This window comes from Mycena indigotica (assembly GCF_014461135.1).
Source record: "Mycena indigotica strain 171206Taipei chromosome Unknown Mind.scaff0002, whole genome shotgun sequence".
Taxonomy (NCBI): domain Eukaryota; kingdom Fungi; phylum Basidiomycota; class Agaricomycetes; order Agaricales; family Mycenaceae; genus Mycena; species Mycena indigotica.
Genome location: NW_023503001.1, coordinates 4,075,554 through 4,097,027, shown reverse-complemented (window position 1 = coordinate 4,097,027; position 21,474 = coordinate 4,075,554). Strand labels below are relative to the sequence as shown.

The 21,474-nt window shown below is 49.2% G+C and overlaps 10 protein-coding genes across 10 annotated transcripts; 5 read left to right on the top strand and 5 right to left on the bottom strand.

Moving 5' to 3' along the window:
• Nucleotides 1–69: 69 nt before the first annotated feature.
• On the top strand, nt 70–5,520 carry MIND_00231000 (Mannose-6-phosphate isomerase; the record flags this gene model as incomplete). Its single annotated transcript, XM_037359195.1, has 18 exons — nt 70–168; nt 220–396; nt 444–631; nt 681–750; nt 802–966; nt 1,010–1,250; nt 1,302–1,405; nt 1,545–1,592; nt 1,637–1,828; nt 1,878–2,198; nt 2,247–2,421; nt 2,468–2,917; nt 2,966–3,021; nt 3,068–3,169; nt 3,215–3,333; nt 3,381–4,977; nt 5,027–5,212; nt 5,257–5,520. 18 exons carry the CDS (start codon nt 70–72, stop codon nt 5,518–5,520), a joined length of 4,554 nt encoding a protein of 1,517 aa, XP_037224290.1.
• A 109-nt stretch (nt 5,521–5,629) lies between these two features.
• On the top strand, nt 5,630–6,850 carry MIND_00230900 (Transaldolase; the record flags this gene model as incomplete). The annotated part of the gene is made up of 6 exons (XM_037359194.1): nt 5,630–5,699; nt 5,747–5,769; nt 5,819–5,959; nt 6,005–6,460; nt 6,509–6,623; nt 6,678–6,850. The coding sequence occupies 6 exons, from the start codon at nt 5,630–5,632 to the stop codon at nt 6,848–6,850; spliced, it is 978 nt and encodes a 325-aa protein (XP_037224289.1).
• A 130-nt stretch (nt 6,851–6,980) lies between these two features.
• On the top strand, nt 6,981–8,462 carry MIND_00230800 (Transaldolase; the record flags this gene model as incomplete). Its single annotated transcript, XM_037359193.1, has 6 exons — nt 6,981–7,145; nt 7,200–7,436; nt 7,494–7,913; nt 7,963–7,978; nt 8,023–8,143; nt 8,192–8,462. Exons 1-6 carry the CDS (start codon nt 6,996–6,998, stop codon nt 8,460–8,462), a joined length of 1,215 nt encoding a protein of 404 aa, XP_037224288.1. The 5' UTR covers nt 6,981–6,995.
• An 88-nt stretch (nt 8,463–8,550) lies between these two features.
• On the bottom strand, nt 8,551–10,726 carry MIND_00230700 (NADPH-dependent diflavin oxidoreductase 1; the record flags this gene model as incomplete). The annotated part of the gene is made up of 10 exons (XM_037359192.1): nt 8,551–8,695; nt 8,740–8,959; nt 9,012–9,152; nt 9,197–9,305; nt 9,360–9,509; nt 9,556–9,733; nt 9,781–9,903; nt 9,956–10,219; nt 10,264–10,538; nt 10,589–10,726. The coding sequence occupies 10 exons, from the start codon at nt 10,724–10,726 to the stop codon at nt 8,551–8,553; spliced, it is 1,743 nt and encodes a 580-aa protein (XP_037224287.1).
• A 46-nt stretch (nt 10,727–10,772) lies between these two features.
• MIND_00230600 (TNase-like domain-containing protein) lies at nt 10,773–11,766 on the top strand (the record flags this gene model as incomplete). Its single annotated transcript, XM_037359191.1, has 4 exons — nt 10,773–11,100; nt 11,152–11,327; nt 11,375–11,544; nt 11,592–11,766. The coding sequence occupies exons 1-4, from the start codon at nt 10,797–10,799 to the stop codon at nt 11,764–11,766; spliced, it is 825 nt and encodes a 274-aa protein (XP_037224286.1). The 5' UTR covers nt 10,773–10,796.
• Nucleotides 11,767–12,079: 313 nt separating this feature from the next.
• MIND_00230500 (DALR-1 domain-containing protein) lies at nt 12,080–14,317 on the top strand (the record flags this gene model as incomplete). The annotated part of the gene is made up of 8 exons (XM_037359190.1): nt 12,080–12,274; nt 12,329–12,423; nt 12,476–12,873; nt 12,922–13,328; nt 13,381–13,847; nt 13,902–14,037; nt 14,087–14,145; nt 14,197–14,317. 8 exons carry the CDS (start codon nt 12,080–12,082, stop codon nt 14,315–14,317), a joined length of 1,878 nt encoding a protein of 625 aa, XP_037224285.1.
• Nucleotides 14,318–14,374: 57 nt separating this feature from the next.
• On the bottom strand, nt 14,375–15,999 carry MIND_00230400 (Poly + rna export protein; the record flags this gene model as incomplete). The annotated part of the gene is made up of 9 exons (XM_037359189.1): nt 14,375–14,455; nt 14,504–14,604; nt 14,649–14,658; nt 14,788–15,022; nt 15,077–15,186; nt 15,245–15,335; nt 15,389–15,450; nt 15,495–15,848; nt 15,895–15,999. 9 exons carry the CDS (start codon nt 15,997–15,999, stop codon nt 14,375–14,377), a joined length of 1,149 nt encoding a protein of 382 aa, XP_037224284.1.
• Nucleotides 16,000–16,134: 135 nt separating this feature from the next.
• MIND_00230300 (Enolase) lies at nt 16,135–17,740 on the bottom strand (the record flags this gene model as incomplete). Its single annotated transcript, XM_037359188.1, has 6 exons — nt 17,693–17,740; nt 17,473–17,647; nt 17,009–17,440; nt 16,497–16,956; nt 16,274–16,447; nt 16,135–16,222 (listed from the first exon to the last, which is right to left on the bottom strand). Exons 1-6 carry the CDS (start codon nt 17,720–17,722, stop codon nt 16,135–16,137), a joined length of 1,359 nt encoding a protein of 452 aa, XP_037224283.1. The 5' UTR covers nt 17,723–17,740.
• Nucleotides 17,741–17,904: 164 nt separating this feature from the next.
• On the bottom strand, nt 17,905–19,211 carry MIND_00230200 (WD-REPEATS-REGION domain-containing protein; the record flags this gene model as incomplete). Its single annotated transcript, XM_037359187.1, has 5 exons — nt 19,056–19,211; nt 18,879–18,996; nt 18,745–18,830; nt 18,446–18,698; nt 17,905–18,404 (listed from the first exon to the last, which is right to left on the bottom strand). Exons 1-5 carry the CDS (start codon nt 19,191–19,193, stop codon nt 17,905–17,907), a joined length of 1,095 nt encoding a protein of 364 aa, XP_037224282.1. The 5' UTR covers nt 19,194–19,211.
• Nucleotides 19,212–19,280: 69 nt separating this feature from the next.
• Nucleotides 19,281–21,389, bottom strand: MIND_00230100 (uncharacterized protein; the record flags this gene model as incomplete). The annotated part of the gene is made up of 5 exons (XM_037359186.1): nt 19,281–20,032; nt 20,086–20,632; nt 20,681–21,108; nt 21,155–21,239; nt 21,291–21,389. The coding sequence occupies 5 exons, from the start codon at nt 21,387–21,389 to the stop codon at nt 19,281–19,283; spliced, it is 1,911 nt and encodes a 636-aa protein (XP_037224281.1).
• Between the last annotated feature and the right edge of the window lie 85 nt (nt 21,390–21,474).

Below are 21,474 nucleotides of genomic sequence, written 5' to 3'. Positions count from 1 at the left end.
CGCCTCATTCTCACCTCGTTCCCAATATTTGAATAAGTTCCGTTCCGTCCGTTTCCTCTTCCTGCCACCATGACCCACATGAACTACGACCTTGAGCCCGCTCATTCTGACCAACTTGTGGTCCAAGGCACTCAGCCTTTCAATGCCGAACCACTCGCCTCAGCCCTGGTGAGCCGCCATACAACGAAGCATTGCAACCTCGTTCATTCGCCTGGCTAGGTTGAGTTCGAACTCACTCCCGACGAGCTTGTTTACTGCCGTAACCACGGTCCCGTTTGTGAATACCCTGAGCACTCGTACTTCGTCACTATCAAGCATGGTGAAATGGACGTCCTTCGCATCTCTCTTGCTGATCTCAAAACCTTTCCAAAGGCTGAGGTTACAGCCGCTCTTCAGGTATGACCGTTGATCACCCTTCTCTTAACGCTCCATCTATCATGTAGTGCGCTGGAAATCGTCGCATGGAAATGGGGGCCATAAAACCTGTGAACGGTGTTGCTTGGGCAGACGGTGTAGTTGCCAACTGTAAATGGGGCGGCACGAGACTTTGTCAGCTACTGAAGCGCACGGGCGTCCGCGACTACACCCAGGTCTGTTTTTCGTCCTACGCAACCCTTTGTGAAGATGATAGGCACGCGTCAATAATAATTTTACTGAAACCAACTGCTGACCATATGCAGCTTCTATGGTGCCTCAATCGGAATAGACAAAGCGACAACACTTGAAGACGATGTTCTGCTTGCCTACGAGGTGTGTGAAGTTGTGTTTGGAATAGCTGGATCTTGGACGCCGATGACTTAGATGAACGGAGAACCACTCACTCCCGACCATGGCGGTCCCCTTCGCGTAGTCGTTCCAGGCTACCTTGGGGCACGATGGGTTAAATGGGTCGACACTATCATTCTTTCGTCTGCCGAATCTCCCAATTACTATCAGCAACGCGACTACAAAATTCTTCCACCTACTGTTAGTGTTTATCATGCGGGCCGTTTTGATTAACAAAATCTAGGTTGAGTCGAAAGCTGCAGCAAGCGAGTTGTGGTCGAAGTATCCTTCCATGACTGCGCTGCCGCTTAACTCGGTTGTGGCCTCAGTTGTGGCTATACCAACGGCTGACCCTGGGACTTTCACACTCGATATCAAAGGATATGCGCTACCAGGACCGATAGTCGATGGAAATGTTGCGACAGTCGAAGTCAGCGTGGACGATGGTTTCACTTGGAGCCCAGCAGATATCACATATCAACAAGGTGACAACCAATTTTTTCCCAATCCTTCCTAAATTTTAATCGTTTCCCTAGGTAGATGGAGTTGGACACTATGGGAGGTCACCCTCCCAAACGTGTCTTCATCGGGGACTGTTTACTCTCGGGCTAGGGATCGGGCTGGAAATGTGCAAAACAGAGTGGGCGTCTGGAACCTCAGAGGAGTGGCTTTTAACGCGTGGGGTGTGGGTCGCTGGTCAGAATCGCTATGAGAGCAAGTTGGACTGTGTATTTAGTCAAAACGTCATCCTGATTATGAGTGTGACATGTTACGGGTAGATTTTCATGTCCAAACGCAAACGCGAGAGTGAAGACAATTCGGTCAAGGTACCTTGGTCTGAGACATAGAAATCCCGTTCTAATTGCTCCAGAAACGCGCGCCCAGCGCCGAGACCGAATCTCTTCCGGAAACAGCGAACTCGGAATGGGCAGGTATTGCAGCAGAATTACCCGCCGATGAAATTCTACCAACGACGAAGCCTAAACTCCCCCCCACAGGCGAGGAACTTAGGATGATGAATGGCGCTAAGGATCTTTTCAAATCCAACACTTTCAAGCTTCAGGTAAACTGCGCACACGACATGGTCCAACTCAAGTGTCTTATGCACCTAGATTGATGCGCTGCTACCTAATGTCCGACCAAAAGAATCAAGGCTGTCTCCCTTGAACCACTGTTTATCCGAAATACACACCCTTCTGTCCTCCCTGCCTGCAGTCGCGCCCCAACATCCACTCGATGCAGCGAAAACCCTTCTCAAAAAAGGCATAGCTGTACCCTATGCGATGCCTGAGCCTACCAGGGACACGAACTGGAAGGTTGGCTTCGAAAAACCTGCTGATATCGTTGTCGTGGGTAGCTGGCCCAATAAAATTTGCGTGAAAGGCAAAGATGGGACGAAGTTTGGTGTGGATTTGGCCGTTGAGATGCCCTCCGTGAGTCTCTCAACTTGACAGTACTTCCGCTTATTCCTATCACCCAAGACACTTTTCCAAGAAAAAGATTACCTGAATGGACGCTTCTTCCACAAACGCGCATTCTATCTTGCCCACATGGCCTCGGAAATTCAGAAATCAAAGTACCTGAATGTTGACGTCGCATTTGCATCAGCCTTTGGCGATCCACGACTCACCAAGTTGGTTATAAACCCTCGAAAAGGTGACGATTAATCAAGAGAATCTATGGACTTACTCTAACATCCTAGATGGGACGTCTAATGACTTTAGCAAACTAAATGCCCAAATTTGCATCATCCCAACTCTGTCTCCACAAAGCCCTATTCCTCTCCATCGTCTGTCACCATCACACTCCAATCTTCGTCTTGCAGGCGATAGTGAAAACATCCCAACGCCCCGTTACAATTCCTCACTCTTAACATCCTTGGTCCCCAAGACGCAACTCATCTCTGCATACTCTCTCAAAGAAAGCACCCCCTCGTTTGTCGATGCACTGTCGATGTTACGCGTTTGGGCTAATCAACGTGGCTTTGGGGAAGGCGGTCTTCTGTGTGTACGGGGCTTCGACAGTTCAGGCTCATGGTGGGCTGTTCTCCTAGGATTACTGGTCTTTGGGGAGGAATCAGGGTTGAACCGAAAACCTTTGGGTCGGGGGCTGAGCTCGTATCAGTTATTCAGAGGGGCCTTGGACTTTCTATGTAAGCTCACTTTACTTAACGATTATGATCCTGCTGATGGCAGGCTAGCGAAACACGATTTTGAACAGGATGCGGTATACTGCAAGTCATCCATTGGTCACCAGGTACCTTTTTTCCTTGGTGTCTTTCGCTCATTTAAGTCACTTATAGTTTTCTCCATCTGAATACGAAGCCCACCATGAAGCTGTGCTAGTCGATTCTTCCTCGATGCTCAATGTGCTTTGCAACGTACCCATAGGATCCCTCCAGCTCGTGCAGTTATAACTTGTTTTGCGGGTCTTTATTAACTTTTGCTAGCTTCAACACGACGCCCGTCGAACCTTGGAGCTGTTGAGTGACACGAACACCGACACCTTTCCGGAAGTCTTTCTCAAAGATCACGGGGATGCTATGGCCAGGTTCGATATCATCCTGCGGTAAGAGCAATTATACTTTGCTGTCTAATATCTCACCAATCACAAAGCGTTGATATTTCTGCAATGAAAATTCAGTCTGGTTCTGAGCAGTCTATCTTAGACTTCGCATCAAGACACAATGCCTTGGTCTCCTCCATCACTGGGGTACTTCGTCAAGGACTTAACAATCGGGTCAAAGTGTTGGCTGTTCTTCAGAAACCGTCTTCAACCCGCCCACTATCTCAAGCGTTGCCTACCGATCCTACCATAATATACCTTGGCCTCATTATCGATACCCAGCATGCCTTCCGTTTGGTTGACCACGGGCCTTCTGCAGAAGAATCTGATCCGACAATCGCTCAACAATTCCATGAATTCTGGGGTGACAAGGCCGAACTTCGTCGATTCAAGGACGGTAGAATCGTCGAAAGCGTCGTTTGGGATGTCTCCTCAGCTGACGAGCGTCCATATATTCCTGTCATGATCGTTCGACACCTGCTTGGCCGTCATTTTGCTTCAGAGGATATTCAGACCTGGCACAGTGGATACAGCCCGTTGCTCAAGCTTCCCGAAAAAATTTCGCGACTCTACTCGGCCGCAGGTGTCACTTCAGGTTTTAAAGGTGCTATCGGGGCTTTTGACGAGTTAGTGAGAAACATGAAGGCACTCAACACTGCTCTTCCTTTGAGCATTGCAACCGTCAGTCCAACATCGGAATACTTGCGATATACGAGTGTGTTTGCGCCAGTGCCGCTCACACATGCTCTAGCGTTATCTCTGCCTTCCAATGGTCGATTTTTCCCTTCGATGCAGGTGGTCGTCCAGTTTGAAAAATCTGCGAAATGGCCAGATGAACTACAAGCGATTCAGAAAATCAAACTGGCTTTCTTCGAACGCATTGCCGATGGCTTGCTGTCCTCTGCGGCTAATCTCAAAGCGACAGTGGTCATCAAAGATTCTATATCTGACATTCAGGACAATGCATGCCTTGAAATCGTTACGGCGGATGGCTGGGCATTTTCTCTGTCCATATGGCATGACCGAGAGTCGACATTACTCGACCGACTTGTTGCTGGCAACAGTACGCATTCCCATGTCAAACGACGAACAGACCACAAGAGGACCAAGGAGCAGTATACCGCAGCTGCTGTCAAGGGCTCTTATCTTGAACGGTTCATTCACGCCCCAAGACACCATCGAGCCGTTTCAGCTCTTCACCACCACATCCCTGCTTATTCGGGAACTGTGCGATTAGTGAAACGGTGGCTGACTGCTCACTGGGTCCTGGATGGACACATAACGCCAGAAGCTGTCGAGTTGCTCTGCGCTCATATGTTTGTCAACCAAACCAACAGTGAGAATATGGATGTTCCAGGCACTAAGGAACGTGGGTTTGCATGTGTTATCCGGTTTCTCAAGCATTGGAAATGGGAGGATGGACTATTCGTACCTATATATGGCGAGGACATGGTCGACGCTGGCTCGCTACCCGGGTTACTTAATGGCGGAGCGGGTGTGTGGCGAATAACTACTGAGGCTGATCAGGAGGGGACTGTCTGGACACGGGCCGGTCCTGATATTACGCTGGCCCTCCGTATACAAGCACTGGCCGCTGCAACGTGGGACCGCTTGCGTGGTATTGAACCCGATGACCTCAATATAGAGGTCTGTGCACACTTCTCTCCGTTCAACTACTGACTTGCAAATTATCTAGTCTTTGTTTACCCACCCCACTGATGATTATGACTTTGTTATTCATCTCGACCCGCTGGTTGCGACGCGTCATACCCAAAAAATTGGCATCGCATCCAAGCCGTATGCCAACCTCCCCTCGACTGAATCATCACCGGTCTTGCGACCCGGGTTTGACCCGGCAAGTCTGCTTTATGACGATCTCAAAGTGAGCGAATCTCAAAACCTGAATTACTCATTCACAGCTTCCAGCGTGTCTATGCGAATACCTTCAAATTATTCTATGACCCTTTGGGTGGAACTGCCTTGGGTGGAATCTGGGACCCTACGCTTACGCAGAGCAGGCCTTTCCGAGTTATGGGTGGTTTCTCCTGTAAACCATTGCGACTAGAGGATCAAGGGAAAACGAAGGATAAAGGTCACGTCGTGCTGAACGAATCGGGCATTCTCGGAGAGGTTGAGAGACTCGGGAATGGCCTTGTTTCCGGAATCATTGTTCAGAGTAAAGCAGAGTAAGCAAGAGAATAGATAGACAAGTTCGGTCAAGTTCGGTATGGATGAGATCACATAAGAAAAAGCACATCATCGCCCTTTTTTCTTCTTCACCATCACCATCCACTAAGCCATGACTACCTCCCTCGATCATCTGAAGCAAACTGGTACCGTCGTTGTCTCCGATTCCGGTGACTTTGAGTGTACGTTGTTCCACCCCAACCCTTGAACTAACAGTTGACTTTGGCAGCGATCGACGTGTACAAGCCACAAGTCGAGTTCTTCGCTGTGCCTTGTTAATAATGCGTCTTATTCTGAACAGGACGCTACGACCAATCCATCGCTTATTCTTGCCGCCGCAAACAAACCCGGCTACGCCCATTTGATCGATAATGCTATCAAATATGCGAAAGCCAAAGGTGGGTCCATCAACGAGCAAGCCGATGCTGCACTCGACCGTCTCGTGCGTCGCTATCGCATTCTTTGCAACACACTCAAACTACTACAGCTCGTCGAATTTGGCTCAGAGATTCTGAAAATCATTCCCGGCCGAGTCTCTACAGAAGTCGATGCCCGTTTGTCGTTTGACAAGGAGGCAACCAAGAAGAAAGCAAAAGAACTCATTGCGCTTTACGATTCGGTCGGCGTCAAGAAGGACCGTATTCTCATTAAGATCGCCTCAACATGGGAAGGCATTCAGGCGGCCCGCGAGCTGGAACGAGACGACAACATCCATTGCAATCTCACCCTCCTGTTTGGTTTCGGTCAAGCGGTTGCTTGCGCCGAGGCCCAGGTTACGTTGATCTCTCCATTCGTTGGACGCATTCTCGACTGGTATAAGAAGAGCACTGGCAAGTCCTACGAGGGAGACGAGGACCCCGGTGTCCTGTCCGTGAAGCGCATTTTCAACTACTACAAACAACATCACTACAAGACAATTGTTATGGGCGCGTCATTCCGTAACGTACCGAGCTTTACAATCTTTTTTTTTGCGCGTTGACCTTCCAATCAGGTTGGAGAAATCAAATCTCTCGCCGGCGTTGATTTCCTAACCATCTCCCCATCGCTGCTAGAAGAGCTCAAATCTTCGACTGAGGTCGTACCGAAAAAGCTCGATTCTCAAGCTGGTACGTCCGGCTGCCTGGTCTGTCTTTGTGTGATGCAAAATAACCGTTATTCAGCCGCCAAGGAGGATCCCATTCCGAAAGTTAGCTTTATCGACAACGAGCCTGAATTCCGATGGGCATTGCTCCAAGACCAGATGGCATTCGACAAGTTGCATGAGGGTATCAAGAAGTTTGCGGAGGACGGGGAGACCCTCAAGGAGCTTCTCCGTAAGAAATTGTCTGCCTAAGTAAAGCGTGAAGCACCTGGAATTGTACTTGAATGTAATTTGCTCACTTAGACGTCATCGGATCAATATCGGCCGATATCTGCCTCGGCCGAATTATTCAATACATATATGACTCTACCAGACAAAAAAGTTGATTCTGTCCCCCATGGCCTCTCCATTGACTCGTTCGACTCTCCGTGCTCTTGCTCGCCATTCCACGCGCGTATCCTCTGCTCTCAAGCAAACTCAGAACGCTTCCTACTCGGCCCTTGCCCGCGCTGTTGCCAATAAGTCTGCTCAAAGACCGATAGCTAAGGTAGACTTTACTTCTCTCATGATATAAATGTGTTTACCGGCTCTATCCTACTAGGGAACGCGTGGAGTCAAAACTCTTGACTTTGCTGGCACGAAAGAGGTCGTTTATGAGCGCAGCGACTGGCCACTTGCCAAGCTTCAAGACTACTTCAAGAACGACGTTCTTGCTTTGATTGGCTACGGTTCGCAAGGCCATGGCCAGGGTCTCAATGCTCGCGACAACGGTCTTAATGTCATCGTGGGTGTGCGTAAAGATGGAGAAAGCTGGCGTCAAGCGCTTGAGGATGGCTGGGTTAGTTCGGTTGCGTCAAATTTTTTAAAATGTTGCTAATTCTTTTTCTGCGGCCAGGTTCCTGGAGAAACTCTATTCCCTATTGAAGAGGCGATCAACAAGGGCACTATCATCATGAACTTGCTCTCCGATGCCGCCCAGTCTGCGACCTGGCCGACAATTGCCCCACTCATTACCAAGGGCAAGACGTTGTACTTCTCGCATGGCTTCTCAGTTGTTTACAAGGAGGACACCAAAGTCATTCCACCCAGCGACGTTGATGTCATTCTTGTCGCACCAAAGGGTTCGGGGCGCACGGTCCGGACACTCTTCAAAGAAGGACGAGGAATTAACTCGAGCGTGGCTGTCTTCCAAGATGTGACTGGCAAGGCAAAGGAGCGTGCAATTGCCATTGGCGTTGCCATTGGTTCTGGCTACATGTATGACACGACCTTTGAGAAGGAGGTCTACTCGGACCTCTATGGCGAACGTGGAGTGGTATGTCTTTAGTCGTCTTTGCTTGTGTCTACTCACAAGTGCCTTCTAGCTCATGGGCGCGATCCGTATGTGCCTTTTGTTACCATCTTCCAATCTAATTTCTATCCAGAGGGCCTTTTCTTGGCTCAGTACCAAGTTCTCCGGAAGAACGGGCACACGCCCTCCGAAGCCTTCAACGAGACCGTAGAAGAGGCAACTCAATCTTTGTACCCCCTCATTGGACAATACGGGTATGTCGTGTTTGCTTTTTTTTCCGTCCTGAAATGAGCTGTTTTTAGCATGGACTACATGTACAATGCCTGCTCAACTACCGCCCGCCGCGGTGCTCTTGACTGGGCGCCAATCTTCGAAAAAGCCAACGTTCCCATCTTTGAACAACTCTACGAGAGCGTCAAAAACGGGACTGAAACCAGAAAGTCGCTCGAGTTCAATGGTCGATCAACATACCGCCAGGACCTTGCCAAAGAGCTTGCAGAGATCGACAGCCAGGAGATATGGAGGGCAGGCAAAGTCGTTCGTTCTTTACGTCCAGACTACAAGCCCGAGTAAGTCCAGCAACTACTGGCACCAAAAGCTCCAACTGGGGGGTACTTGTAACAACTCAATAAAAGAACCACATAATACTACTGCTTGCTATTCAACTCCAGCATTCTTCTATAAGCTTTCCTTCTGTTTCCATCCGCGAGATGAACTCGTTGGCGTCTTGCGCAGACAAGCCGGCGTGTTTTTCTGCCGTCGCGACCAAAGTTTGTTTTACAGCCGCTGGCATTTTGTTGGATGATCTAGTCTGGTGGTCAGACGGAGTTTCTTAAAGTAGAATAGTTACCCAGAAATAAACACTGTTGCCCCCGCACAGAGTAATCTCCAAATTTCTTCGGAATCCTCTTGGAGGATATGTTGCACGTAGACCCGTGCTGTGCCCTCGGGCCCATCACGGGAGAAAGCAGTTCGGTAGGTCAGAGTTCCTCGCGCAACACACGCGGCCCATTCTCCTCCGTAATGCTGGTCATGCAGAGCTGATCGACAGCCAAAGTAAAGCGTATTATCTATGGGTCGTTAGTTCGAGCCCATAACTAACTAGAGGCAAACAAGCCTTACTGGTTATGGCAGAACACTCTCGTTCTTGGATGATAGATCGCATTGGGGCAACACCAGTTCCAGGGCCGATGCAGATGATAGGGGCTTCACTAACAGGAAGCTTCAATAACCCTGGTTGGATCGCGATTTGGAGGCGATCGCCTAGCTAGCTCAGTCAGCCGTCAAACGAAACAGTGTGGTCTTACCACTCGTCAAACTAGCCAGATATGTTGAGCATATCCCTCTGCGAGGGACCTTGAGCTTTGTGCGGTATTTTACAACAGCCACGCAGAGATGGATTTGACGAGGGTAAGCCTTGCAATTCTCTGAGCATGCAGTGATGGTATAAAAAAAGAAAAAGGAAAGTACCTTGACAGAACTCGCTATGGAAAAACGACGTGGCCTCAAGGGTGGGAAAACATCGAACATGTAATTGCGGGGAATGGTCACATGTCGGAAGTCGGCGAGCACTTCGGCGATAGTCCGTCGCACTCGAAAGCAGTATTCATATAGTTCATCCTGAGATGCCAGCTATGAGCGTTGACGATTCGAGTCAAGTGCTTACAGCGCCTTCTGACGTTAAAAACTCTTCAAGCTTCTCTCTTTCTAGTTCGTCCTGAGTGAAATGGCGTAGGTATCGAAAGAAAGAACGTCGGGGCACCGCATTCAAGTCCAAGTACTCGGTGAAAAGCTCACGAAGTGTAATGATCTGGGGTAGATCAGACGGAAGCGATAAGCTTTCCCTACTATTGTTAGATGGGTTGGTTGACAACAGTCAAGTAGAGCCTACATGTGATGTTCGATTTGGAATGGGACGTCCGCGTCACTAAGCCAGCCCATGCGATCGAGAAATGCATTGACCTCGGAAACCGGGGCCTTCGGTCTTATGACAGCAATATCCCCCGGACGATAGCTCACAATTTCTAGATGAGATCCAAAGTTGGACTAGAGACGATGAGACTTACTGAATATCATCGTGAAATTCAAACTCTAGGTGTCGGACATCTTGATTCCAGTCTTTTGACGTAATCCGGTGGTTGGATTTCACAGTTGCAGATGGCGGTGAAGTTTGCGGAGAATAGGCATGGCGGGTCAAGCATGGTCGAAGTGAAACCCGAGGTGCTGGGACGGCCGTTTCGGCTACAATGCTCACGTTGGGTGGCAAGGGACAGGTTTGCAGCAGAACATCCAAGAGGGCCTCTAACCAAGGCTCCAATGCCCCATCCACTCTGTTAACGTTTACAGGGGGGACAGCGGCAAATATGAGCAATACCCAAACAGGTGTTGATCATCCCCTTCCCCACGGGCCAGGAGCTCTTGAGCACCAAGACTCTGGAGCCTCCTCGAGAGTTTTTTGGCGGGCCAACAGAATTTTTCGTACGCAGAGTCACCTAGACCAAAGACAGCGAAGCAGAGATCCTCGAAGAGATTGGTGGGGAGATCAGAGCGCAAGAGGGCATTCCACATTGACGACATTGTGCGAGGTTCAGCGCCAGAGCCTGTAGTAGCCACAACGAATAGTACGATCGTCTCAGAAATGAGTTCAGACTGGATAAGTTAGAACTTGAATGCTATCATGGTCGGGCAAATGATAGTACCAACGAATACGAGTCTGTGCTGAGGACTCGATGTCGTATGTGTATTCTTCGGCATTGCAGAGCAATTTGGTCAGCAACATGTTGTGCGGAACCCGTCTCGGTCGCGTAAAGAATAAGAATGTTGTGTTGGTGATCCATAGAGGAGGAGGTCACATGACCCGTCACGCCGTCGATCGATCAGACAACGAACTTGAACTGGAACCTAGATATGCGATTGACCAAGGACCAACTTGTCGCCCAAGCTGAGAGAACGCTCGATAATCACTATTTAACTATTTATGCCTTCTTGCTGGGGTGCGCAACAACTACCTCTGGCGTTGCTATCTATCGGCGTTACTTTCGTCGAATACGCACTGGCGACTGGATCACTCCCAACATCTTCGTAAAGAAACGCTGGGTCAAAGGCCGAGTAACGAGTGTTGGGGACTCTGACAACTTCAGACTGTATCATACCCCAGGCTTAGGATGGCGCTGGCCGCTCAAGTTTCGAAGAATCCCTTCAACGGCTAGAGGTTATTGAGGACCACTACCTGTTTCGTGGCACAGCCTTGACCAACTCCTAGCTCTCAAGGATCAAACCATCCATGTCCGGGTAGCAGGCGTAGATGCACCTGAAGCACCACACTTTGGCCGTCCCGGCCAACCATATGCCGAAGAAGCTCTCGCATGGTTAAGGTCGCAAATTTTGGGAAAGACGGTCTATTGTCAACTTTTGCGGCGCGATCAATATTCCCGGATTGTAATCTGCCCTGTCTGCCTGTTGGTTAACCATAACTCTTTACTCAGGTTGCAGTCGTTACGCTTTCACCTCAGTTTTTACCTGGGTCACTCTTCTATGGGAAATCTCTGCCACTCGAAATGTTAAAGGCAGGCTGGGCCACCACTTACGAGCAAGCTGGAGCAGAATACGGCAAATGGGGCAAAGCCGAGTATCTAAAAGTTGAAAATGACGCCAAGTAAGTGTTTAGATCTGGTAATACAAGGTCGCTTCATCCTGACACAGAGTCAAACGCATCGGGATGTGGGAAAAGGGAACCAGTTTAGAGTCGCCAGCTGAATTCAAACGTCGACACGCACAAACAGCTAATAATGACACGAATGCCAAAGGGCTGGGGGTGACGGAGGAGGGACTACCTGAGCGGAGTAGCAAGAGCTGGTTTCAAAGTTGGTTCTCGTAGTGTAGGGCTACAGATGTGTCCTAGTCCACAGTACTGTTACACGACAATCATGCGCATAAAAAAGACACCAATACGCATACCGGAAACTCACGACATGGCCCGTAAAGTGGGAAGTTGCATTTGTATTTGAACATTTCACTTCGCATATTTTCGGAGATGATCGTTGTGACACACAACGTGACTATATTTTCCGTGGCCAACCTACAGTCCACCACCAAGCGAGGTTCCCAGTACTATAGAGTGCACAAGGCCGTCGATATCTGCAGCACTTACAACGCGTCTCCGCTACTCGCCCTGAAGGTGGATTCAACCAATGCCCCGTCGGCCTCCCAGACAACAAGTAGAAAGAACAGATATGGTACCCTTTCAGCATGAAGAAGCATCAAAAACAAGCGACGAGATGGCGCACAATCTTTCCCTCCTCCGTAAAAACTGGAAATGGGCGGCGTTAAGTCAGTTTTTGTATACCTTCTCGCCACTGCTAAACATGGACGACATCTCTCTCTCCGTACGCCTCTTGTTTTCGCGTTTTTCGCCTTTTTTTCTCATGGAACGCGAGTAGGACATTGAGGATGATCTCATTCGCGGCTCGAGAGTTGTGCTTCCTCGCGTTATGACAAGGCTGCTGTTTGTGTTGTCATCTGATCGCAAAGTGAGGTATAAACAACCTCGCATTTTACTGTTTTCCAACAATCTGAACGTTGCCCAGCATTGATACATGGCAGTCGGCGCTCCGAAAGCAGTATGCACGACGCGATCCCACCTCCAATCCCATTGGGCCAGACCCACCTCGTCACCGTTCCAACTCTGAGGCAGCGGAAATTTCTCGTGCTGAATCTTCTGATGAGGCTGTGGAATCATCCTCCGAACCCGAAACTAAGGACTGGCTTGACCTCCCGATGAACACCAAGCTAGATTCTATGCACTGCGTGGCGGAGTGGCAGTTCAACAATCCAACGAAACTGCGAACACTCATGAAGAGTGACGACGAGGAAGCGACTTGGGTCCATCTTATCTTTGGAGAGTTTGGACTTACCATTGACAACTTCCAGCGCCTTGAACCAATCGGGTACGATGTCAAATCTAATGCTTACTGGCTGATCGGTGGTGAGTCTGTGTTTTCCATGTCGGTCAATAAAATGTTGACGTGTACAGCCGACCGTTTATGGATCCAACGCACACCACCTCGATCAACCAACAAGACACTGAAGCGCAAACGAGCAGCCGAGCTGGGATCAAGTGCTGTGAAACGAGCTCGACTGGATCCTAGCAAACAGAATAAAGAGCTCGAGTCCTCGAATTCTCGCACTCAAAAATCGTCGAACGCAAGGGCACTAGGAACACGCGTGAGTGCCCGTTTACGGGGCAATGACGATAAGGAATGGCAGACCATACCGACTGGCTGGTTGTCCAATGAGGAACGTCATAGTTCAAAACAAAACCCTGGATTAGAGAATGACAGTGATTTAAGCAGCGAGTTGACTGAGCTCAGCGAGGAGGAGTTGGATGACATAGAGGTTGGGACGAGCAACGATGGCCATGACTTTGTGGAATGGGAAACAGTATGTTTTACTTTCTCGCGACCGCTTGATTGTGCCAACCACTACTGTGCAGATCTGCTCAACCCTGCAAGAATGGGAAACCATAGCTGCTCGCTTCAAGGGCGGCACGCACTACACAGAGAAATCGTTGCATGAGGTCTTGACCCAGCATATCGTACCAATAATCACAGAAGAACTGCGTGTCAGCGTCTTCGAGTTTCTTTGCATACCCCCCTTTTCTGATCTTTTCTTTATTCAGGAGCTGGAGCGCAAACAACAGCTCGAGAATGCGATTGTTCACCGCAAACGTTCTTCTCGGATTGCCATGAAAGAGCAGGAAAAACAAACAGCCAAGCTCATCATTCTTCAGAAGTCGGAAGCTCACCAGAAGAAAACTCGAGCTCAGCGATTAGAAGCTCGACTGGCTACGCAGGAGGTTGAGCGCGAACGACGAGAGACAGCAAGGGAGCAACGAAAGCGAGACGCCGCTGAGGATGACGGGATGACTGAATCTGATGCTGAGGCAACAAGCAAAGCAGGGTTTGTCCAATATGCTTAACGTGTCTTTGTGATGGTCATTGATGTGCATTACAGAGGAGACTCTGTGGCCGAAGACGATACTACGTCAACAAGAGGTCCAAATCACAACATGAATGGTCGCACTCGCACTTCTAGAGGCGATGACTGGGTGCTTAACTGTGAGATCTGTGGCCAGTCTGGTCTAAATATGGTTTGCCAATTACCCTTATGATTTTCGTGCTGTTTTCGACATCCTGCAGGATGACGGTCGGCCGCTACTATGCTGTGGGTCGTGCTTTGAATGGCAGCACATTCCTTGGTGATTCTCCTTCCTTTCATTCACAGTATTCCCTCGTCTGACGAGGCATAGTCATGATCAAGCCAACATGCAGGCAGGTAGACCACATCGCAACTGGGAGCAAGTTGACTTTGTCTGCCACCAATGCTCGCCACGCCAGATCAATGGCAAGATATCACAAGTCCAACCCTAACGTACCGTTACAATTGTAAAAAGCATCGAGGTTTCGACTATATAGTACAACTTGGAACTATTTTCTTGGACGTTTTTTGACTTCATCATCCTTGCAAGCGTGTAACATCAAGCGATTCACATGCCCAGGCGTCATTCCCTAACAAAACCATCAATGACCAACAAACAGGAATAGTATCGTGTGTACCGCATGACCCTTGCTCCAATCGTAGGAAATGCTATATGCGAAAATAGAGCCATTGCGGTTGAAAGCGGTGGCGGATACTGGACCGGGCGCCGTTTCAAAGGCTGAAATCAATCAGATCACGTTTTCCGCAAAAAAGGAGACGGACTTTTTAATCTCTAAATACAGGTCAAGTTAAAAAGTGCTGGTGAAACAGCGGCTAGAAGGAGCGACCACGAGCACGTATAACTCGGTCAGTCACTTGCTGCGCATCGCTCCTACTGCCAAATACTCAAGAGGTTACGCACGTTTCTGGCATCCTTATCCCACAAGTGAATTCCGCCGTCAGAGCCTGCTGTCGAAAATGTACCGTGGACTGGATGGAAAGAAATGTCGTTAATGGCATAAACGAGGGAACCATCCTTTGTGTTGGGGGTTGAGTCTCGGCGATGACATTTGAACGAAAAATTGCTACTGCGGATGGAATGAGCATTTGTAGTTCTTTTCTCAAGATCTTGCCTGCTGTCCTTTTCCTCCACATATCTTGCAACTGATCAGACGACATGACGGTCTAAATCCAAGGTTCGTGCGACTTACTGGATTGCTACCCTACCTTCAACGCTTCCAACGGCAAAACCTTGGTTTGCGGGGGAAGCAGTGAAACAGCTGATGACGCGGGTTTGCCACTTGAGTGGAGACAACATCGACTAAACAGCGATTCATATGAGTGGACTGGACTTTGGCTCATGATGAAACTAAGCTTACCTTGTAGACGGTCGTTGGACTGTTGAGATTGAAGATTTGGATGTGGCGCTCTGCGGTTCCGACACACATCAATGGATATTGGATGTCCATTCTAGTAGAATCAACACAAGCAAAGATCAGATGGGACAACGCCAAAAGACTGACGTATAGCATCGTTCAGGAAGTTGCACTGTTGCAACTGGTGCTGGTGTCCTGAGATCCCAGTACTATATGGCTAAGAGACAACATTGACTCCATGTGGTATCGTTACCTTGATCGTCTTGTCCCAACTCGCTGAAGCCAATATGCCTGCTTGCGGAGAGTCCACCCACTTCAACACTTTGATAGGAGCATCGTGTTGAGCTACTTGGGCAGCCTGGCCAGTCGAAAGATCAAACATCCGGCCTGCATTGTCTGCTCCACCGGAAAAAACCTTGTTGCCTTCCTGGAGGATCGTCAAGCCAGATAATAGTAGTCGAGTCAGCAGGCTACGCGCCTTGTTCCAGCAAACAGTCAACGCAGGCCCTTGGTGTTCATACATCGCTTTGCCTTGACTTTGCCCGTTGGCCCCGACTTCATATATCCTGACACTATTATCCCATGAACCAACAGCAAGGAAGTCGGCCTATAACGAGCAATCAACTAGAGTAAACAAGTAGTTGGAATAAAACCTGAGGCGACCAAGCAAGCGATGCAATCGAGTCTGTTGGTGGCTCAGACATTTCAATGTCTTTCTCAGCGACAGCCGGCGTAGTAGAAGAATTGAAGAACGCCATTGTTGAGGTGAACACAGGTGAACACGCGAAGTGATATGACGGTCACAATTGGATTGGTGTGACAAAACGCGTCAAAGTACACGCCAAGTAAGTATTTCACATTCATTTCGTTTGTATAAAGTCTCTATGTAACAGTCACTTCTTCAACAACGCAGGAGGGGTCAGGCCAGCAGAGAGCCCATCAGAACCCGCAAAAGTTGCCCCAGAGCCAGCAATCTCTTGCCTGCCGGAGATGGTCAGTTAAGCAATTCAGAGGGTCGATTAGGTCACCCACTCGATTCGAAGAAGAGCGTTGTATTTTGCCACACGTTCGCTGCGAGCAGGCGCGCCAGTCTTGATTTGGCCAACTCCAAGAGCAACAGAAAGGTCGGCAATGATAGTATTCTCGGTTTCACCACTGCGATGGGATATCATAACTCCCCAACCATCAGACTGTGCAAGTTGTGCACTATGATCGGAATTAACGAAGAAGGGTCATGCTATAGTCAGAGACGCACGCTTGAATAGACTCTGAAATGGTTCCGATTTGGTTGACCTTGAGCAGCAACCCATTGCAAGCCTTTTTCTCGATGGCGGTCTTGATTCGAAGAGGATTAGTGACCGTCAAGTCGTCGCCAACGATCTGTATTCCTCCGAGACTGGTGAAGTGGGTCCATGCTTCCCAGTCGTCTTGATCGAATGGATCCTCGATGGAGACGATAGGGTACTTCTTGACGTAGCTCATATAGAGCTCTGCGAGTTCTTTGCCTGAAATCCATTTACTAGGATCTGAGTTGGGATTTTTGAAGTCCAAGTCATATTTTCCTTCCTTGTAGAACTCGGAGGAAGCGACATCGAGAGCAATCTTGATCTTCCCCTCGTAACCGGCTTTCTTGATGGCTTCGGATAGCAACTCTAGAGACTCTTCAGCCCCGGAGACGTTGGGAGCGAATCCACCCTCATCTCCAACGTTTACAGCTGTTAAAATCAGGTCATACAAAAGTCGCAGATGCCGGACATGAAATCTAACCATCGATGCCATACTTGGCACTGATAACTTTCTTGAGGGTATGGTACGTTTCAGTACCAATCTTCATGGCTTCTGTGAAAGAGGTTGCGCCAGTAGGTAGTAACATGAACTCTTGGAACGCGAGCTTGTTGCCAGCATGTGATCCGCCGTTAATGACATTGAAGGCTGGACAAGGGAGAACGTATGGTGGTTTAATACCCGCGAGCTCGGCAAAGTGCTGATACAGAGGAACGCCTTTCTGAGCAGCGCCAGCCTCTGCAGCAGCAATTGAAACACCAAGAATAGCATTCGCACCCAATTTGCCCTTGTTCGGCGTGCCGTCGAGCTTGATCAGAAAATCGTCGACCTCTTTCTGGGATATAACTGAGATGCCAGCTTTTATGAGCTCCGGCGCGATGATATCGTTGACATTAGCCACAGCTTTGGTGACGCCTAAAACGAAGGTGATCAACGACAGTAAGCACGCAAGAAAGTGTAGAGTAACGCGCCTTTGCCAACGTAGGCTCCTTTATCGCCATCGCGCAGTTCTACGGCCTCATGAATACCAGTGGATGCTCCAGAGGGTACCGCAGCTCTAAATCGGCCTTTTTCAGTGAAAAGATCGACCTCGACAGTGGGGTTGCCGCGAGAGTCAAAGATCTGACACTCAGTTTTGAGATAATCCAAAGCAAAAAGAGATTCTACCTGACGCGCAACAATTTTAGTGATGGACATGGTGGTCGAATGGAAGAGTACAAACGCTGTCACATCGTTGTGATCAAAGGGGAGTTAAGGTGGAGCTGGCTGCTGAATGAATCTCAAGTACTCTTATTTAGGTGGAAAAAAATTGTAAAGTGGATTCGTATAAATTAGGCTAATACATGCACGAGTTTCATACTGTACATGAGCTATGATGCTCACCGATAGCCTTGGTAGCCATCGTAACCTTGTGAAGGGGTTGACGAGTTTCCACCACCACCAGCTATGGACTGCTTCACGGCGGCGTAAGGGTCCGCATATTGCATTGTCCTAGAAACACCGATTGACGGTCCAAGATCTTGTTGTGGCAAAACGGGAGGAGTAGATCCAAAGCGTTGGACGGCAGGGGAGAAACCAGATGGCGCTGGGTCAGAAAAGGCCCCATACGCGTCCACGCTAGGGCGACCAGCAGAATAACGATTCTGGTCAGAAAATGGGTTCGGTGGGGTGCTATTATTGTCATAAGTGTCGGAGGCAGCAGTGCGGCGAGCTGGCGGTATGTGTTGGTATTCCTCGTCATCGGGGTCGTAGTCCATTTCGTAATCAGTCGCTTCTTGTGTTGGGTGGGTGAACGGAGGATCACGTGGCCCAGAATGCAGTTTTCCGGAACGCCAGTCGAGCACCAGAAGGGTTAACGACGCAGCCCAGAAAATGAAGGCTCCCCAAAAAAATATAGCACCAGCTTTCTTGGTACTGCACCAGCCAGATAGTCCCTGCTTGAAAGCATCCCCTTTGTCTGCATGCGGGTCTTTATCTGCATTTTTGCAGCCGGGTTGGGTGAATGCAGATATGGTAGTCGCGAAGCTAGTTTGAGTGAGTCTTGTAGTGGTGAGAGCGAAAATATAAATACTTGCGCGATGAGTAGTGCGAAAGTCGTTCCCGTGCCAGTCAAGATAAAACCTACACGAACCTCTTTCAAGGCACGCGCCAAACGGATGACTTTATCATATCGCTGCAGTAAGTCAAGTTGTCGTTCCATGCTTGTCGATGGCACACACCTCATATGCGACGGGTACGAGTAACATGAAGAGAGGGAGAAAGATTCCCGTTAACGAGAGGAATATGGCCAAGCCGGAGAGGCCAGCTGGGGAAAATATGTCAAGGGTTATGAAGGACCACAGAAGAAACACACATGGCCCGACGTTCCACTTGGCTTGGAAAGCTGCAACACTTGCAAAACAACACATGGCAAGGAAGTTGAAGAAGGCTTGAGACGTGTGGAATACGATCATAGGCTTCGAGACGATCATCTATAGTCAAAGACAGCGAGTGAGCAGCCCAGTTGTTATGCATTGAGGTCAAGACCCACATCATCCTCGAAAGGTGCATGTCCAGCGCCTGCATTCCCGATACCGAGCGAAGCTGCTGGAGGTATTTTACTCCGCTGTGATTCTGATTTGGGGAGGACCCTTGTAATTCCGTCCGTTATTCGATCCAGGAGAGCCATAATGGTAGTAAGAAGAGAGTTGCTGCGGTAGTTGTAGTAGGCGATGCAGTGACGTAATCAACAATATCAATTCACAACTGTACAAATTCATTTCCTGCTCTTTCCTTTCCGTCTACTGTTCGGTATTTTAGGTTGAATGTAACCGACGCCCATGACAACAGGTTCGCCACCGGCCCCTCCTCGCGCTAAAAAGCTGTGGTTCTGAGGCCGTCCCCCTACACCAATCAGGACCCCACTGTCTAAATCCTCTTCAGACCAGGAGGCATTGCGTAGTTCTTCTTCAAGCGTCGGTTGATGGCGTGCTTTTCTTGCGAGAGAAGAAGTTGAGCCTACGGAAGATGCCTTGCTCGATCGTGAAAGCGAGGGCAATGGCTTATTCTTCGACAAAGAACGTCCAAATCCGATGCTGAGCTCATCCTCGTCGTCATCAACAGTCAGAGTCGCTGGTGGTCTTCTAGGGGTACGACCAGGAGGACGTGGCTTGCGGGGAGACATTTGCTCGACTGGTGGCATTGGTGAAGTTGGGGGTCGCATTGCAAACATATCTGTACTTTTCGATCTCGGAGGTGTAATGGTATTATCGTCGGTCATATCAACGTCGACCTGACGTTGACCGGGAGCCCGTACAAAAACTTTGCGACCTGGCATAATTGGAAGAGGAGGTGTTGACGGAAACCGGTCGTCAGAGTCGTCCTCATCTTCTCTACCTACATCCGAGCAGAGAGAGGGTGTGTCTTGAGGCGGAGCATGACGCAAAGGTGGGTAGGACTCGGATATGATAGTGGAGGAAGTTGAGTAAGGCAAACTAGCTGACGAAGAAGAACGGCGCTTCGCTTGGGCTATATAATATTGTTTAAGCACAAGAGGATGGATCGCAGAAAAATTCCCTCACGTTGGTAGATGCCGTCGCTGTCAGATTCCATCTCTGCAATGCGTTTCCGTTTCTCGCCGACTGTCTCCTGGATAGAAGGTTCAAAAGAGAAACTGCGACCGATTTCCCCAGACCACCTATGGTTCGAAATGGACGCATTGGATTTGCTCGTCGACTGTCCCAATTTACGCAAGATCTCAGCATTACGTGATCCGAGACGACTTTTGTTTGCACGATTGTCCATCGATCCTGCACTATTCGAGATCGAAGGACTTGATGCTTGCTCTGTTCCAATGAACGATGGCGTCTTTTTGAGACGAACTGTCTTCATCTCTGCGAGGAAATCGGCCATTTTCTCTGCTGGGACGCCAACTGTGGGCATGCCCTGCCGACGAGGCACTATAGCTTGATTTAAAGACTCCTCTTCCGCCATTTTAGACTTGAGAGACGCTCGAGCGGCTCCATATAGAGCTGTAGGTGCGCGGATGCCGACATTTGGAGGAGGGAGCGGCGGTGGCGGTGGTGGCGGTGGCGGTGGCGAAACAAAATCGAAAGAGTGAGTCGACAGCTAGTGAGAAGTGATTAGAATATAATAACCCTCTGAATGAGGGAGTACTTGATGTTTTAGACGCGAAACTTCCTCCTCTAACAGACGAATCTTCTCCTTGTCAAGTTCTCGTTCACGATCGTGAGCTAGTATTGATGTTTCCCGCGAGTCCACTCTGACGCCAGGCGTTTCGACGTCCAAGTCCGATTCTGTTGCGCGTGCCTTCCCCTTTTCAGCTGCAGAGTACCGCGTGCCTAATTCAAGCTCTCGTTTTGCTAAATTTTTGTCTGAGCGAGATATTAGGACATCCACTCCGCGCATTTCTGGGACGTCCGATGCAAAACGAACAGAAAGACTTTGAGCGGGCGGCGAGTCTGGTTCAAGAGACGATGTGCGGGGGAACAGAGATCCGGGCATGCTAATTGAGTGTCGACGCCGTAGAATAGAAGGAATAGCGGTTGGAGATGGAGAGGGAGAGCGAGTTGAGTGAGGAGAGTCTGTCTAGGATCAACCAACGACAATATTGTCAGGTCAAGGTCATACCACCGGCAGCACGACGTGTCTTGGAGCGTCTCCCTGCAGTTCCAGACGATACAGAGACGTTGGTCAGTTGCTCGTCTTCGTCCGTCTAGGATTGTTGTTTAGTCACGGGAAGATAAACAAAACACAGTAAAGACACCTCAGCGTTAGGTCCACCAGTGGCATGAACAACGAAAGACTCGAATTCACGAGCCACATAGTTGAAAACACCAGCCAACAGTCCAGTCGACTCAGGCATCCAAGAGTAAGTATATATGGTTATGTCACATACATAGTCAATGTTCGGAGCAGGATTATGGGTTCAAATTTATCAGTTTTTGTCA